This window comes from Sarcophilus harrisii, chromosome 5, assembly GCF_902635505.1.
Source record: "Sarcophilus harrisii chromosome 5, mSarHar1.11, whole genome shotgun sequence".
Lineage (NCBI taxonomy): Eukaryota > Metazoa > Chordata > Mammalia > Dasyuromorphia > Dasyuridae > Sarcophilus > Sarcophilus harrisii.
In genome coordinates this window covers 237291560-237309797 of record NC_045430.1, presented here as the reverse complement: position 1 = coordinate 237309797, position 18238 = coordinate 237291560, and the positions used below count along the sequence as shown (strand labels likewise).

General features: G+C 37.5%; 1 protein-coding gene across 1 annotated transcript in view; it reads right to left on the bottom strand.

The window, feature by feature from the left end:
• The window catches only part of CUBN (cubilin), a 282752-nt gene that overhangs the window by 83805 nt on the left and 180709 nt on the right, over positions 1-18238 (bottom strand). Inside the window, exons 44-50 of the mRNA XM_031939914.1 lie at positions 16126-16300; positions 11427-11605; positions 10340-10549; positions 9182-9322; positions 8545-8726; positions 1615-1786; positions 357-563 (exon numbers count right to left, since the gene is read on the bottom strand). Coding sequence (XP_031795774.1) covers positions 357-563; positions 1615-1786; positions 8545-8726; positions 9182-9322; positions 10340-10549; positions 11427-11605; positions 16126-16300 — 1266 coding nt within the window. The remainder of the gene's footprint in view (positions 1-356; positions 564-1614; positions 1787-8544; positions 8727-9181; positions 9323-10339; positions 10550-11426; positions 11606-16125; positions 16301-18238) is intronic.

Here is an 18238-nt window from a genome sequence, read left to right as displayed (position 1 = left end):
CTAGGTTCTAGCTTTCTAAGATTATCTTAAATATTTGAATTCTTCAAAATCAGTTGAAGTTTCACATATTTAAAAATAAACACTGGGGTATCTTTTGTGAGTTTCAGATCTTTCAAAATGAATTGAGCAAATATAGGATTTATTTTTAAATATCTATCTCAGACCCTGTATCCTATAAAGTGCATTTGGTTCAGTGGGACAGATAAGACAGTTTTATTGCAGTCATTTTTGCCCCCCTCTCAACTGTATTCTTTATGTGCACTGGGCTCTCTTTAATATTGGGAGCTGCTTACCTTTGGCAAGATATTATATGTAAACCAACCCTAGAAAAGTTGTTATTGACCGACAAGACTTACCAATTCGGAACTCCAACGCATCAGAATGGCAGTCTTGGTGCTGCTCTAGGTGGAAATCCTCAAAGGAAATGTAAATGGATGAGTTGTGACTATTTGGATTGGTGATGGTCCACTCACAGTTTAGGTTCTTAGCATAGTTGCTAAATCCATCATAACCAGGAGAAGTAAAGTTGCCTCCATGAGGATCTGTAAGTTCCCCTCCACACACTATGGTAAAGCAAGAGAAAAAAAGAGTTAGACTCATGTATAACAGCCCATATGTATGTGTGTGTATATATATATATACAGAGAGAGAGAGAGAGAGAGAGAGAGACATATCAATATATACACAAATGTGTAAACACACACATTTCTCTCCAAAAATTGTCCAATGCATTTGTGAGAGGACTAGACTTTTAACAGTCTGGAGAGAGAAAGAGAGCCTAATTAAGAGTTTACATAGGAGGGATTTGACAAAAAAAAAATCCCTTATATTAATTAGTGTTTTTGCATCATAATTCCTTTTCTATGTGCATGGAGTGGAAAACCTTTAAAGATAAGGCAAAATCTTTTAAGTTGAACCTAAATCTCTTTGCCACTCATCTCAAAGGTGTGCTGGAAAAATGTGAAAGTAAATTATTAAGTAGAGACACTGAGATGCTCAACGGGAGTTCTCTGTTTGACCCAAATCTTTGAATTCTCAAGAAGAACAACTAACCAGTAGGTCTCATCTTTTGATCTCATCCTTTTGAATTTTTTTTAATTAAAAAAATCCAATAATACTGATACGGAATGTGAGAGGAAAAAAGAATTCCAGGCAATGAACACGTCTGGCTGCTCTTGAAGCCTGAGTCTGCCATTGGCTTTACCTGGAAATGTGTAAGTGAAAGTAAAAAGGCTGACAAACAATGGACTCTATTCTCTTCATTAAGTTAATTTTTCCTTGAGTATTTTTTTCTCATTGTGAGAGTGTCTCTTTAGAACTACCAAAATATAATAGGCAGGGGGGAATAGAAAGCAAAACCATTCAAGAACTTTTTTCATTAATTTTTAAAATTTCATTTAATTTCTAAAATCACAATAGCAAAATTGAGTTGACCTTCTTAAGACTTTGACACGATGTTGGACTTCATATATTTCAGTCTTGCTTAAAATCAAAAAATGCAAACAACTTTGATAGAGAAGGTATAAATAATTATATTGTTGATCTTTTAAGCAGAAGTGCACATAATTTTAATACATCAGATAAAAATGAGGTTGACTTAAAAATTCTGATTACCTGCATCTTCACTGGATGAATAGAAGGCACTGAAACCCCCATAGGGTCTGGATCCATCGGTGACAAACAGAACTTTCATTGTATTCCCTGAAGACTCTATAAAATCCCTTGCACTCACAGGACCACAAATTCTCTCTAATTGGGGTGAGTTATTGAGAATACCATTGAAAACCTATTGAGGAAAAGTCCAGGCTTAGAACACCTTATGATACTAAGAATGTCCTGGAGATAACTAGACTCACAGCTTTTTAAGGAGATCCTCTGGGAGGAGGGAAGCCTATACTCTACATCTTGCTTGCCAATTAATCAATCAACATGCATTTATTAAACACTTACTGAATAACAGGCATTGTGCCAGTTCCTTGGCCATACCCAATCCCTGGACAAATCTATTCCCTTTGATGTCTCAGGTTTGCTTTTGTAAAACCATGTTCATCCCAGAATGTCAGTCAAATATCCCCAAACAGCAAAATGGCCAATGTGGACTTTGCAACCACAGAATCTTTTTTTTTAGGAGAAACTTCTCTTTTTTAATATTTTATTCTTCCAATTTTTCAATTGTTTTCAATATTCACCTTTGCAAAACCTTGCGTTCTAATTTTTCTCTCTCTCTCCCCCCATCCTAGATAGCAACAATCTGATATAGGTTAAATATGTGCAGTTCTTCTAAACATATTTCCATATTCATCATGCTGTACAAGAAAAATCAGACCAAATGGGGAAAAAAAAAACACGAGAAAGAAAAAAAAACAAGCAAACAATAGCAACAAAAAGTGAAAATACTATGATGTGATCCACATTCAGTTTCCATAGTTCTCTCTCTCTGGATGCAGATGGCTCTCTCCATCACGTCTATTGAAATTGTCTTGGATCACTACAGCTTTGAGAAGAGCCGTGTCCATCAGATTTAATCATCACATAATCTTGCTGTTGCCATGTACAATGTTCTCTTGGTTCTCCTCACTTCACTCAGCATCAGTTCCTGTGTAAGTCTCTCCAGGCCTTCCTAAAATCATCCTCCTGATTATTTCTTATATAACTATTAATATTCCATGACATTCATGTATCATAACTTATTCAGCCATTCTCCAATTGATGGGCATCCCCCTCAGTTTCCAGTTTCTTGCCACTACAAAAAGGGCTGCCACAAACATTTTGGCACATATGGATCCTTTTCTCTCTTCTCTCTGCAACCATTGATTCAACTTGAATTGATTCAATCCAATCTGATAAACATTTCATAATCTCGTCCTTCTTTAAGCCAATGTGCAAGGCACAAAGGGAAGAAAATATAACCTAGACATGTCCCTTACTATCAGGACTAAGAGCCAGGGCTCTGGCCTTTTCTGGTGCTGGAGGGCCTCTGTGGCACTCGATGCTGTCCCCGATCTCCTTTCCACTTCCATCTCCTGCCTCCAGACTAGATTCCCCTAAGCCATAACTTAAGTCCAGCCTGAAGGTCTGACAGCTCCACTAGCCACCAGCCAATCCTAAGAAAGGGCAATGAAAAATCTAATTCTTAGCTCTCTCACTCTAGCCTGATTTGTCTGCCAGGATTCAACCCTCATTGCTCAGCATACTCCCAGCCCCTCTGTTCTCTCTCCAGATAACTCTGGTCTATATCTCTTCTGCCCTCAATATCTAAACTCCTCAAAGGGCCGGCTGCAGAAGGTGCTTCCACTCTCTCTCCTCTTCCTCTCTTCTTCCCCTTACAATCTGGCTTCTGGCCTCATCATTTCACCAGATCTGTGTCTCCAAATTTAGGGATCTCTGTGTTGCTGAATCCAACAGCCTTTCCTCAGTTCTTCTCCTTGATGCTCTGTGCAACTTTTGACACCATTAATCACTCTCTCCTCCTTGGTACACTCTATCCTCTCTGTTTTCAGATCACCACTTTTTCCTTCTACCAATCCAATCACTCCATCTCTCTTCTCTCTGCTGAGCTCTCCTCCAGATCACTCCCTCTAACCAGGAGTGAACCTCAATGTTCTGTTCTGGATCCCTTTCTCTTCTACCTCTGTCCTACTTTCCTTGGTGCCCTCCTCAGCTCCCATGGATTTAATTGCTATGTTTATGCTAATAATCATCAAATTGTCCTTTTCTGTCCCAAACTCTTGGCTGAGGTCTGATCTCACATCCCATCTTCCTTTCAGATATCTTGAACTGGATGTCCAACATGTTTAAAATGAACTCATTATCTTTCCCTTAAACCTTTTTTCCTCTTATCTTCTTAATAACCTAGAGGGCAACACCATCTCCTCCAGGTCCCCATGCCCTTCATCCCAGACTCCTCACTATGTCTCACAGTCTTCCCCATCCAATCTCTTTCCAAGGTCTATTGATTTGATTTCACCTTTGCAACATCTCTCAACATACCCATTTCTCTCCCATGACACTGACATTATCTAGTGCAGGACTCCATTGCTTCCTACCTGGATTAACCAATAACCTGTTGAGGAGTCTAACTGCCTCATATCTCTCCCTACTCTACTCCATCCTCCATTCAGCTACTTAAGTGATTTTGCCAAAGCCCAAGTCTGATTGTGTCACTTCCTACCCAGGAAAATCCAATTGCTTTGTGCTGTTTCCAAGAGTAAATACAAAACACTCCAGCATTCAGAGCCATTTAGACCACAATCTCTTTCTGCTTTTCCATTATTTATATAGCTTATCTCTCAACAGGTACTCTTCAATTCAGTGACAATGACTTCCTAAGTGTTCAATGAACAAGATACTCCAATTCTCAGTTTTGGGCATTTTCTCTGGTTGTCTCCCATGCTTGGACTGCCCTCCCTCCTGCCCCAACCACTCACCCTCTGGCTTCCTGTAAGTCCCAACTAAAATTCCTCTTTCTACTAAAGGCCTTCCTCCATCCCTTCTTAATTCTAGAGCCTTCCTTCTTTCAGTTATTTCCTATTTATCCGGTGTATAACTTGCTTTGCATATATCTGTTTGAATACTATCTTTCCCATTTGTTTGTAAGTTCTTTGAGGGCAGGAACTGCCTTTTGTCTCCTTTTATATCTCAGTGCTCAGCACAATGCCTGGCACACAGTAGGTATTTAATGTTTATTGACAGATTGATTCTCTCACTCTCTTCTAAATCTTCAGTTTACTGTCTAACTTCATCAATCCACTGAAACTGCTCTCTGTAATCATCAACTATTACTTGTCAACTCCACTGACTTTTTCTAAATCTTTATCTTTCTTGATCTCTCTCAAATCTTAAACACTAAATGATCCTCTTCTTCTGGAGGCTCTCTCCTCTCTAGTTTTTGTGACTTTGCTCTCTCAGTATGCTTCCTGTTCATTATTCTCATTGTTCTTCTTACAAGCCTTCATTGATCAAAGCTCTTTAATAGATGCTCTTCCCATTTATGGGTTTAATTATCATCTTGATGCATATTATCCTTAAATCACTTTTTGCAGCTCCAACCTTTTTCCTGACCTTTGAGCCTCCCTTGGCAAATGATTTTGCATCCCAAACTGGATGTCCTACAGGCTTCCAGAACAGAACTCTTAACTTTCTCTCAAAACCTTTCTTCCTTCTGAATTTCCCTGTCATTGTTGAAGGCACCATCACATTTCTGGTCAAGCTCAGTGATACATTGACTCCTCTCACACTTGGTTCATCCGTCCAATCTGTTGCCAAGACTTATTGTTTCTACTTTAATAATGTCACTTATAACCGTCCCCTGTCATTCACTCTCAGCCGCCCCTCTGGGATGGGCCTCCATTATTGCACATCTAAAGCATTGCAATAGCTTTCTGGTTAGTCTCCCTTCCCTCAAGGGTCTCCATGCTCCCATCCAATCTCCAGCCAACTGTGAAAGTGGTTTTCCTAAAGCTTAGGTCTAACCATGTGACTGCCCTCCCCAATTTGGTCCTCTCCAGAGACAGGCAGGATCAAAGGCAAAAATCTATATTTAACATTTCAAAGCCCTCAGTCCCCGTCCCATTCCTATCTTTACAGCTTTCTTGCACTTTACTCTTCTCCATAAACTCCATGATCCTTCAGTGCAGTCTTTCTTCCTATTTTCTGCACACAACACTCCTTCCCTTAACTCCCAAGATTTTTACTGGCTATTCCCCATACCCAGAATGCCAGCATCCCCAATATCTTCTTTTTGTTGGTCCCATCTTCCTTCAAGACTTAGTCCAACTAGGTCCAAAGGGCTACCAAACTGTGCAAACCCTTTGATCTAGCAGTCTCACTACTGAGTCTGTATCCCAAAGAGATCATAAAAAGAGAAGGAGACTCATATGTGCAAAAATGTTTGTAGTGGAAACTGAGTGGATGCCCATCAGTTGGGGAATGGCTGAATAAATTGTGGTATATGAATGTTGTAATATTATTGTTCTATAAGAAACAACCAGCAGGATGGTTTCAGAGAGACCTGGAGTGACTTACAGGAACTGACGCTGAGTGAAAAGAGCAGAGACAGGAGATCATTATACGCGGCAACAACAAAATTGTATGATGATCAATTCTGATGGACGTGGCTCTTTTCAACAATGGGATGGAGAGAGTCATCTGCACCCAGGGAGGATTGTGGGGACTGAGCGTGCATCACAAGATAGTATTTTCACCTTTTTTGTTGTTGTTTGCTTGCTTTTTTCCTTTATTATTTTTTTCCTTTTTTATCTGATGTTTCTCATGCAGCATGATAAATGTATAAGTATGTATACAAGAATTGTACATGTTTAACATATTGAATTGCTTGATGTCTAGGAGATGAGTTGAGGGGAAGGGAGGGAGAAAAATTAGGAACATAAAGTTTTGCAAGGGTGAATGTTGAAAACTATCTTTGCATATATCTTGAAAATAGTTCACTTAGTGTAATGCCACCTTCGGCAGGGACTTTTCCAGCCCACCCCTCTCTCAGTCCTCTGAGACTACCTTTCATCATCTTCTCTATCTTTCTCTGTCTCTATCTTTCTCTTTCTCTTGCTTGCTCTCTCTGTCTCTCTCTCTCTCTCTCTGTGTATATATATATATATATATATTATGTATATATTTATATATATGTGTATATACATATATAGATAGATGCATATGTAAGTACACACATATATATATACATATATAGACACACATATATCTTTTATATATCTATATAATTGTTTACATGTATTTTCCTCAATTATAATATTTAATCCCTATTAGCAAGCCATACTTATGCCTTTCATTGTAACCTTAGATCTTAGCACAATGCTTAGCATAAGGTAAGTACTAAAAAATATTTGTTGACTGGCTACATTTAAGAAGTTTATCAATTATTGAATGAATATTATACTTCCAATTAAAAATGTCTACTTCACAGAAGTTTTATTAATATTGTATCAGTACCTTTGATATCTAGATTGAATTATAGTTTCTTTTTTGGTGCCGGATGATTTTGAGCAATGATGTAAAGGAGGTTACTATCTGCATATAAGAATCCTTGGAAGCCCCATATTGACTTAGCTTTAAAATGTAATATTATTTGTTTTATTATATTTTCTGTTTATTTTGTTTAATATTTCCAATTACATTTTAATCTGGTTCCTGACGTACTCAGGAATGCTGCAGGATTCATTGTGTGTTTGATATCTCTGATTTGGAGGATAGTCTAATCTAACTCTTGAAATGAAAAAAAATCAGACACCCTTATTTATTCATTCATTCATTCCACTATTTTTTTTAATCGCTTTCTATCTTTGAGGCACTGTGGGAGATAGTCATGTTGTCTTAGCATAAATGCAGTCTTTTTATCTCTGATCCTTTCTGAATAGCAAAGCTTGTGTGTGTGTGTGTGTGTGTGTGTGTGTGTGTGTGTGTGTGTTGTGTTGTGTTAGATTAAGTTGAATTTCCTACTCATGGATCAATTATATTGATAAAAAGTTTTGTTAAATCATATCAGTTAGCACTCAGCCCACAGTTAGAGAATCTAAAGTCAATTAGACTGTGGACAAATAAGAGTATTAATAATCACTGGAAATGGTCTTCAAAGCCAGGACAGCTGTGTTGCTGCTGGACCAATAATGTTGAGCAAGCTCAGGAAGCAAAGCAGGACACAGTATCCTAAGTATGTGCTAAACGTAGGATACCTTTTGCAAACCTGGCTCCCACAACTAAAAAGACACAAAACAATTGGATAACAGCTCAATGAAGAGCAGCCAGAATGAAGGTAATGAAGGGGCTTCCATCTTAACACAGATCCAAATTATTCAGGATATTTTTAATCTGGGGGATGGGCAGGAGGAGAGTCTGAAAGAGGATATGATGGAAATATGTAAAATACAAAATCATATCAGAGTGAATGCTGGAACATAAGTAAAGTTGCTTTAGTTCATAAAAAGGGGAACTAGCATTTTATTAGTAAATTTGGAGAGAAGGTAAAATGAAAACATTTTAAAAATACTTCTAAAAAGATTTATTTAGGTTAAAGCTACAGATGGTAGAGCATCAAAGGGAAGAAGCTGAGGGGTGTTTGGGGTACTTTTCCACTTCATTTAAGATTGCTGTTACAGAGGGCAAGTTTGTTCTCCCATGGATTATCCCTTGGTACTACCATCAGATACAGACTACTGGGCTGAATAGAGCAAAGATCTGGGGCAAGGCACTATGGAATTTCCAATAATAAGCTTGTGTTGTGATTGAGATCCCTGCTCATCCATCTGCTGCCCCTTTCCTTGTGCATATATAACTTTTAAAGTATTCTTTTGTTCTTAAAACCCATCAAAGTTATGCTTCTAAGTATAAGTGAAAATTAATTAAAGAAACATTATTTGCAGCCTAGAGTAAATTCCATCCTTATGAAATTCTTTGAATTTGATAGAGATTCAGGTATACAATATAAATGACATTTCAAAACAAGTTTTCTGATCATCTTCTATGAGTCAAGGGCTCCTGTCATAAAACATATTCTGGACCACTCTTAGCACTTACTGTCACAGATTCAGTATCACATGATGAATGGTCTTCTAGTCGCAGGTTGGTAAAGGTCAGAGTAACCCGCCTTCCCTCTGGCACAGTGATGCTCCACTCACATTCTCGACTATGGAAATTTGCGTTAGGATATCTGGGAGAAGTGAATATCCCAGAGGGTCCATTTAGATACCCTCCACAACCTGCAAGGCATAAACATTAACTTATTTAGACTGAAATGATTCCTTCTAGAAAAAAAGGAATAACAAGAAATGATCGTCTAAGGGCATTTTATATGCCTATGTTGCAGGATTTTTCAGTGATTAATTGAGGATATTTCTGGCCCATCAATATTAGCCTTTGTTATCATGGATACAAAAAGGAATTAATTTTTAAAAACATTATAATCTAAGGAGAAAAACTGCGAGAGCAGTATACATCTTAAAAGACAAGAAGAATAAAAAAAAAAAGTAAGGCAATAATTGGATTATTCAAGGAAAAATACTCATTTTGCCTGAATTTTTCTTTTTTTTTTTTTTTTGCAAGTATTAATGTCATTTGTTTTTGCCTGAATTTTTAAAGAAGAATCTAAGATTAGTTGTTGAAAAATCTGAATGGAGCCCTGTTTTTCTTAGATGAGAATTATAATACAACTCACCTTCTAGACTGGCTTCAAAGACCAGTTTAAAACCCGGGGCACTGATTGATCCATCTGTGACAAATTTGACGAAAGCAAGATTGCTACGTGTGTCAATAGTTTCAGGAATGGTGTTTCCACAGAACCTGCCTAGGACATTTCCTGAGAAAATAAAATAGATGAAGAAGCCCATATCAGAAACTAAATCTTGTATAGGAGTACATAGCTAATAAGTTCTGAAGGTAGGATCTCTGACTCCAAGGCGAGCACCCTATTCATCACAGGACACTTGGTATAGCTCTGTCCTGGAGAGACTCTGTCTGGAATGCTGGATTCAATCTGGGTGCCATAGTTTAAGAAAGTCATTGCAAGTTAGTTCATAGCCCCCAGAAAGAACAGGGTCAAGAAACCAGAACATGAAAGACATAAAGAAACTGGGGAACAAAGTCACTTCTTTCAAATAATTGAAAGGTTTTTCACTTGGAAGATGGAGTAGAGTTATTCATTTAGCTTCAGAATAAAGAAAGAACTTTCTACAAATCCAAACCAATCAATAATGGAATGAATGGTAAGGTCTCCATTCCTAGAGGTATCATAACAGAGGTTAGCTAAAGCTATGTAGGGATCTCATTCCTACATGGGGGTGAGACTGGATTAAATGACTGGCTTCATAGATTCTTTTCAATGATAAAACTGTGTTTCTCACACACATATACACATACAAGTTCACATGTATATATATATATATATATAGTGTCTAATAGAAGGCTCTGAAAATGAAAACATTCTGGAGATGGAGACACAGTGATTAGAGGCTAATAATAATCAACATATATATATATATATATATATATATATATATATATCACCTTAACATTTGCAAAATGCTTTAAGTCATCTTTAACAAAAATTATAATAACAATATAGCACATTAAGATTGGCAAAAAAGCTTTTCATCAAATTTATCCCTTGAGTTTCATAGTACCCCTGCCCTTGGCTGTCTAGAACAAGATGTATACCAACAAAGGGTTTCATGGTAAGAAGAAGCCTTCTCCATCACAGCCATGAGCTATTCAGGGAATACTTGCTCCAAGCTATTCCCCCAGAAAGTAGACATTGCTATTCCACCTAAGCATGAAAGTAAAACAGAAAAAAAGGAAACAGACACATGCCACTGACCAGAAGCATCTTCCTCCCGGATCTCTACAAAGTCCTTCTCACAATTAGAAGAATTTTGAAGGTCCAGATTTTCGAAGTGGAGAGTGAGATAGTGCCCTGATGGAACCTGGAGATACCATTCACATAGCAGATTTTCAGGGTAAGGATGCACAGGATATTGAGGGCTTTCAATGACCCCATTCAGTCCCCCGAGTGTTCCTCCACACACAGCTGCAAAAAAAATTAATAATAATAATAATAATAATAACAATAATAATAATCTTTCTTAGAGCCTCTTTTATGATAGAGACTATCTGGTATATGACAAAGCCTTTTCTGGTGACTCCAACCAGAAAATTATCCTTCTTGGTTTGGAACTTCCATATAATTTCTTAAACACTTTTCTTTAAGGCTAAACATGTTCTATTTTGTATTCATATTGTTTGTGACTGAATCAAATCACCTCTTTGACACCAAGAACAATTTTGCTCATCTTTGGGTCTCCCACAATGTTTAACACAGATCTTTACTCATAGTTAAATATTAATATTAAATATTATTATTAATAAATAAATATAAATGTTAAATAACAACTGGTTCTTGAACTGGTCAGGGTCTAAGAGAAACCTTCCAGATTCATCTTTAAGTGAGGTTTCGCCAAATGTGTTTCAAAATCTCATTTTAAATACACTAAAACTGACACCCAGAAGGGAACTATAAGGTCTCCAGGGGCTTAGGTGGAACTAGAAACTAGGAATAATTTCCAAACTTTATTTTAATGATTCAAAAGTAATACAGCTTAGCTGATCCTAGTATCTGAAAATGTGCTTCTGGCATTTGTGAAATTAACTAATATAGGCATAAAAAGTAGAAAATGGATTTTAGGTTTCACAACAATAAGAAGTTGTCTAATGCTCATGAGATATTTTAATGGAAAATAAAGATAAAGTATAAAATGATATAAACAATTATCTACTTTTATAGTACTTGTTACTACAATTTTTAGTAGCAAGGCAAAGACAAGCTCCATGAAGATTAAATCTTACAATTTTATAGCTTTAATTTCATAGTAATTATATTTATATGGAATCATAAACAATATTTTTACCTAAAGAATACTTGACTTTAAAGCCAACATTGGTGGAGCTGTCATCCGATCGAAACCGTAAATAAACCATATCACCGGAGGACAATTGACTACCAGGCAAAGATGATCCACAAAATTTGGAGAGTACTGGTGCATTGGAATCTCCTCCATCCCTCACTTCAAGGTAACTGGAAGTACAGCTGGAGGGGAAGAAACTCTCAGTCAATGCTGAATCCATCATTAAAATGCTACCCTGGGAAGGGAGTCTGGGCTAGCCTGGGAAGACTCTGGTTAGTATGGGAAAGGACTCAAGAGATCAACTGTTTGTAACTCTTCAAGGAGTAAACATATGCATCAAACCCATCATTCTGCCAGAATTCACATGGTGTGACATAATAACAAAGGCAGACTGGTTTATAAATCACTTTAATCCTATAGAATAGCATCCTTCTTGATCATATGAGAATCCATGGAGGATTTGATCCTTACAACCACTGGAAAATTGCCCATTTACCTTTCTTTACTTTGTATCAATTTGAAAAGTCACTAGAAAGGAATAAAAAATATCTCCAAATTAACCAGGTTAGAATGTTGCAAAAAGGGAAAGATTAAAAAGAGGGGAAGGAAGGAAGGAAGGAGGGAGGGAGGAAGGAAGGAAGGAAGGAGGGAAGGAAGGAAAGGAGGGAGGGAGAGAGGGAGAAAGGAAGGACAGAAGGAAAGGAGGGAGGAAGGGAGGGAGGGAGGAAGGAAGGAAGGAAGGAAGGAAGGAAGGAAGGAAGAAAGGAAGGAAGGAAGGAAGGACAGAAGGAAAGGAGGGAGGGAGGGAGAGAGGAAGAAGGAAGGGGGGGAGAATAAAAAAAGAAACACATCGTAGCATGCATTGATAGAGAATATGGTAGTGGATATAGATGCTGTATGATCCTGATGGATAGACCTCTCCCTTTAGACTTCTACAGCATCAAAAGAAACCATTTTCATAAAGCACTTTAACACAGGGCTTGGCATATAGTAGGCACTTAATATATGCTCATTCTCTTCCTCTTCTATAGTCCTGTGTCATGGGCAAGGATGCAATATGTTTATCATATATTTCTCAATAAGAAAAAATATGAACAAAACAACCCTATATCAAAAATTATATAACACATCTATTGATATAGAAAAAGGAATGTTTATACAATTTCCTTACATTCCAGAAAATACAGGAAAACTTTCTAATTGAATAATAATTGTTTTCACTTTATTCTACTTCTACAACAGCTCCATTATCAGCCTCCTTTCTGCTAGCGCAGATCCTCAGCACCTTTCTCCTTTGGCAGCTAATTGGTTTCTCTGCCTCTGTCTCTACTGTCTATAGTGTATCCTACTTACACATACTCAAATAATCTTCCTAATGGCATTCCTCTGTTGAAAAACTTTCTCTCAATGACTCCCTCTTACACTTGACCAAAACACAAAAGTTGGCCTGGAATTTGAAGCTCTTCCTGGTCTAGATCCAAACTGTTTCTTCTGCCTTTCTTTCCTATGACTCCCTTTCATGTACTTTATATTCCGACCCAACTGGACTGCCTTCTGTTTCCTGATTTCATCTTGTTATCTGCATTTACTCAGGTTGTTTTCCTTAACTGCTCCACCATCTTCCTTGTCTCCTTATGATGAGATCTTTGCCACCTTAGAGAGCTCTGTGCCCAGGAAAGTCGTTCTAAACGACCTAAAATGTTCTCTCTCCCTGATCAACTTTTCATGAAGTATATTTTCTGGGTCTTTCTTGTACTGTCAACACATCCTGCCTCATATTATGATTTGTGTTTGTGCGACTGTTATAGTCCTTAATTGAGAGTTTATGAGAGGTAGCTTAATACACTGGAAAGAACTCTAAAGCTGGCATCTGGAGGGGTCTTGGTTTTATGTTCTAGACCTGGGGTACATGTAAAGGCATGGAGATGGAAGATGGGTTGTCATGTGTGAAGAAAGCAAGAAAGCCAGGGTGGCTGCAGCACAAAAGGTCCAAAGGGTATGCATTTGGGTGGCTAGAAAGAGAGGAAGGGCCAGGACACATGGAAAGTTTTAAACTCTAAACAGAATCTTCCTAAAGGTAACAGAATACTACTAGAGTTGACTGAAGGGGTGATGATGGGGATGTAGTAAAATCTACACTTATGAACAATATTTTTTTAGGCTGTGCGAGGATGGATTGGAAGAGGGGAGTCTGATTGAAAACTATTGTAATAATCCAAGCAAAATGTGCTGAGATCCTGAACTAGAGGAAGAGCCAGGATGTATGGAAAGCTTTAAACTCCAAATAGAATCTTCCTAAAGATAACACAGAACTACTAGAGTTGACTGAAGGAGAGATGATGGGAGTGCAGTAAAATCTACACTTTTGGAAAATAATTTTGCAGGCTATGTGGAGGACGGATTAGGGTAGGGAAGGGCTTTAGGCAGAGAGTCCAATTAAAGGCTGTTTTAATAATTCAGGCAAAATGTGTTGAGACCCTGAACTAGAGTGGTGTCTATATAAATGCATAGAAGGGGTCACACATGAGAAATGCAAATCCGGATAATAGGAATAATGGAGCTGCCCTTTATGGTAGTAGATAAGTCAAAGAGGGTGAGTTTGGAGAAAGTGATTCTTATTTTGAGTGAGTTTGAGATGCCCTCAGAATATCTAATTTAAAATATCCAGAAGGTAATTGGTGATATGAGACTAGAGCTCAGGAGACACATGAAAGCTAAAGAGGGTGATCTTAGAATTCTCTGCATAGAGATGATCACTGAATTCATGGGAGTTGATGAAATGACCATGGGAGAAAAGAGAGGAAAGAAAAAGGGGAAAAAACAGAGTTGGTGAGCAAGTCATGCTTGAAGATCCAGCAGAGAAGACTGGAGTGGTCAGATAAGCAGGTGTTGAGAGCCAAGACAAAGCAGTGTCTGAGAGGTGGTCAGTTGATCAAGATGAAATTAGGAGTCAGAAAAAGCTACGAGCTGGGACAAATTGGAGATCATTGATAACTCTCGAGAAAGGTGTGTTGAATGATGATGTTGGAAGATAGTTGCTGAGAATTTAGAAGTGATTGAGAGAAGAAATAGTATAGATGCAGCTAATATAGCAGATTTTCCCTAGGAACTTAGCTAAGAGGAGGAGGAGGGACACAGGAGGATAGCTAGCAGGGATGTTAGGATTTAGTGAGGGTTTTTAAAGTTTGGGGAAACGTGAATATTTGTAGGTATCAGGGAAGGAACCAAGATTACAAATAGGGATGAAACGGAGGGCAATCTGCTAGAGAAGACTGGAGCAGTCCATGCAAAAGATGTGAAAAAGGGTATATGTAAAAGAATTGGCTTTTGCAAGAAGAGAATGGAGTGAAGGACATAGTGGGAGACAATATCACAATGACCTACTGTAATACTTACACATAATAATTGCTTAACAATTATTTGTTTGTGTATATCTGAGGATCAATTATGAGAGATGATAAATCAATTCATGAGAATATCCCAAAAGACAAAAGACAGAGGCCTTTCAACCAATAATAACTTATCCAGAAAAATAGTACAATCCTATAAGGGGGATGACTGAATAAAAGAAGGTACTTTTAAGCATTCCTGATGAAAAAAAAACAGAGCCTAGGTAGAAATTTTGAGACATAAACACAGGAAAAAAACCCATAAAAAGTAAATTTCATCTGAATAGATCAAAAGAAGGGACAACACACATAAACACATATTTGATGCAGAAATGCATTTAAATCAACCATGGAAGAAAAAGAAACAAAAAGAGGAAAGGTGGGGATTAGAAAAAGAGTATATTTAGAAAGGAATTAATTAGTCAGATGCAAAACAGACCCTAAACTTGGAGAAGGATGTGTGAATAGGATTTTGGAAAAAATAAAGAGAAAAAAATCTATAACTGATGCCTGAATAGGATGGAGTGGGGTGGAGGGCACAGGGGTAAAATGAAAGCTGAATGCATCAAGCACAAAGCAGTGGTGAGGAGGTCTACTTCCACATGGCTACTCTGGGGATTTATTTGGTTTGATCATACATGTTTGTTTGTTTGTTTCCCAAAGGTGAAAGGGTGGGAGAGAGGGGGAAAAAACAACTAAATTTTTACATTGGGGAAAAAAATTTTCATTTAAAAATAAATAAACCACAAGGCACTAATTTTTTTAAAGAAGCTATAGAGAGCAAAGAGGAGGTCTAATTGTGAGGAACTCATAGTTAATGGATCTTAAAATCGACAGTTAGCCACATTTATGGTATGATGTCTGTGCTGAATTTTTTGTACAGCATAATCCGAATACCATGCACTCTGTTTGCCAGTACTGTGTGTGCCATTGTTGGCAAGTCATGCCATCCTTTCAGACCCCAATGGCCCTCTCCGTTCAGCAAGAGCTTCATCCCAGAGATTGTGGGAGACTGAATAGATAAAAGGCTATATATTACATGTCTACTGACTGAATGGGAGACTCTGTGTGTCTCTGTCACTCTCCATGGTTTACTGCTGGATACAGAGGGTGTGTTTTCTCCCACCCCCTTACACCCTGGCCCTGTTCTAACCCTCACAGACCTGGAGAATGTAGATGAATGGATGCTATGTTTCCCTGCAGTTCTTATGCAGAATATGCTCCTAAGCATGGAGGTCACAGATTATTGTGGAATATGAAAGAGGAAAAGCAGGGGGAAGGCAGAGGGGGAAGACTGAAAGGTAGCGACTTACTTGGGGGATATTTTGATATTAAACTGATCTTCAAACTGCAGCTTTATAAGCTTCCCCGTTGGGACAGATATGGTCCAAACACAATCAACATGCAGTGGATAGTTGTCAGGGTAATTGGGTGAGGTCACGTATCCATCGATGTTGGACTCAGAGAGGTAGATGTTGCCACCACAGGCTGTCAGGAAATAATATCGACAGTATTACAGACTATCTGATAAAAGAGGAATTGTCAAGTGACACATGTTTTTTAAATGGATCTATCCACATTTCCCATCATATTTTCCTTTTATTTTATATCATAGCTGTGGGGTTTTCTGCCTTGCTGGGGCAGATAAATCCTGAGTTGCCAACAATGGAATATTTGGAGAATCACCCTGGCACTGGCCAAACTGTTCTGTTATTGGAAATTCGATTCTTGTTCTGTTATTCTTGGCACCAAAAAGCTGGTGAAATAAATCAAAGCAGAAATTTTTACCAAGAACTAATTGTATTTCAGTGGCTCTGGAATAAAGGTGTGCTACTTATACAGAGAATTAGGGCTTTTCTCTAATTACCCAATAGCTATTGAGTTGTTCACAATATAAAGAATTAATCTTGATCTTCAGGCACTTAGGAGTTAAAAGAGCTATTTTTTCATTCCCATGAGGATTAGCTTAAGGTTTTTAAAAGCATATCATGTATATATGATATTTGGGTCTTATATAATTTCTCTACCCAGATTTTCAGCTTCTTTTTGTGTATAGTCTTCCCCTATTAGATTATAAATTCCCTGAAAATAGGGAATTCCTTTTGTTCTTTTTTTTGGTATCATAGTGCCTGGCACAGAGTAGGTACTTAATAAATGTTTATTGATTCTCTGAATACAATCACACTTACACATACATATATATGAATAAAGTTAAATATACTTTTTTATATATGGCATCTACTATGCTACATATTTCCATTATATAAAACTATATATATATATATATATATATATATATATATATACTGTCATACATATATATGTATAAAGTTAAATATTCTTTTTATATATAAACATATAGTATGCTATATATTTCCAGTATATATAACTATATATACTGTGTCACGTATGAGCAGCTAGGTGGAGCAATGGATAAAATGCTGGATTTGTAGTCGGGAAGACTTGAATTCAAGTGTGACCTCAAATACTTCTAGCTATGTGAACCTAGGCAAGTCACTTACACCTGTTGGCAAATCACTTTGGTATCTTTGCCAAGAATATCCCAAATGTTGTCACAAAGAGAGTACGGCTAAGACAGTTGAACAACAACATTATATACATAATTATATTTTTGTTATATAAGTACTGTGTGTATATATATACATATTATATGTTTATGTGTATAAATATGTGTGAAAAATGTGTATATATAAATGTGTGTATGTATGTAGTTAAATTTACACAATATCCCCAGGACATTTCTTACAAAAGGAGCATTGTTCTTAAAAGCAATGAACATAAAAAAATTTTGTTCTTTGAGCACTGTTATTAATTAAAGTTGAAAGAAAAACCAGGAACACAATGGAAAGCTTTCTAGTGCTTGGAGTAGTATTGTAAAAGAGAGTCTGGAGACTGCTCAATGTATGGGATTAAGGACAAATAGATATTAAAGGCATAGGAAGTAGGGGAATGGGATAGGAAATTTCTGAAGTTGAACTAGGTCTTCTAGGTGAGCAAAATATAAACATAGAAGAGGATTATGTTGTCTGGAAGATCTTAAAATGAAAACAAAGTAATTTCAATATAATCCTTAGAGCAATACCCTATTGAAAGGGTATGGGGGAGTAATGGAGGGAGGGAAAGAGGGGAAATGGAGAACCTGTGATTTCCTCAGCAAAAAGAAGCCCTGATGTGGCAATCTGTGCTGCTGTAGACCAGGCAACTTCCTGTAACTTATTGTCTTCATGTTGCCTGAGGGATTGAAAAGTAGTTTTGGGTAACACAGCCAGTCTGGGTCAGAAACCGGACTTGAATCCAGATTGTCCCAGATCCCAAAGCCAGTGCTCTATCCACTTTGCATCACTGTTTCTTAAGAGAGTAAATAATAACTTCAAAACAAGCATTTACAATGTACCGGGCAATGTG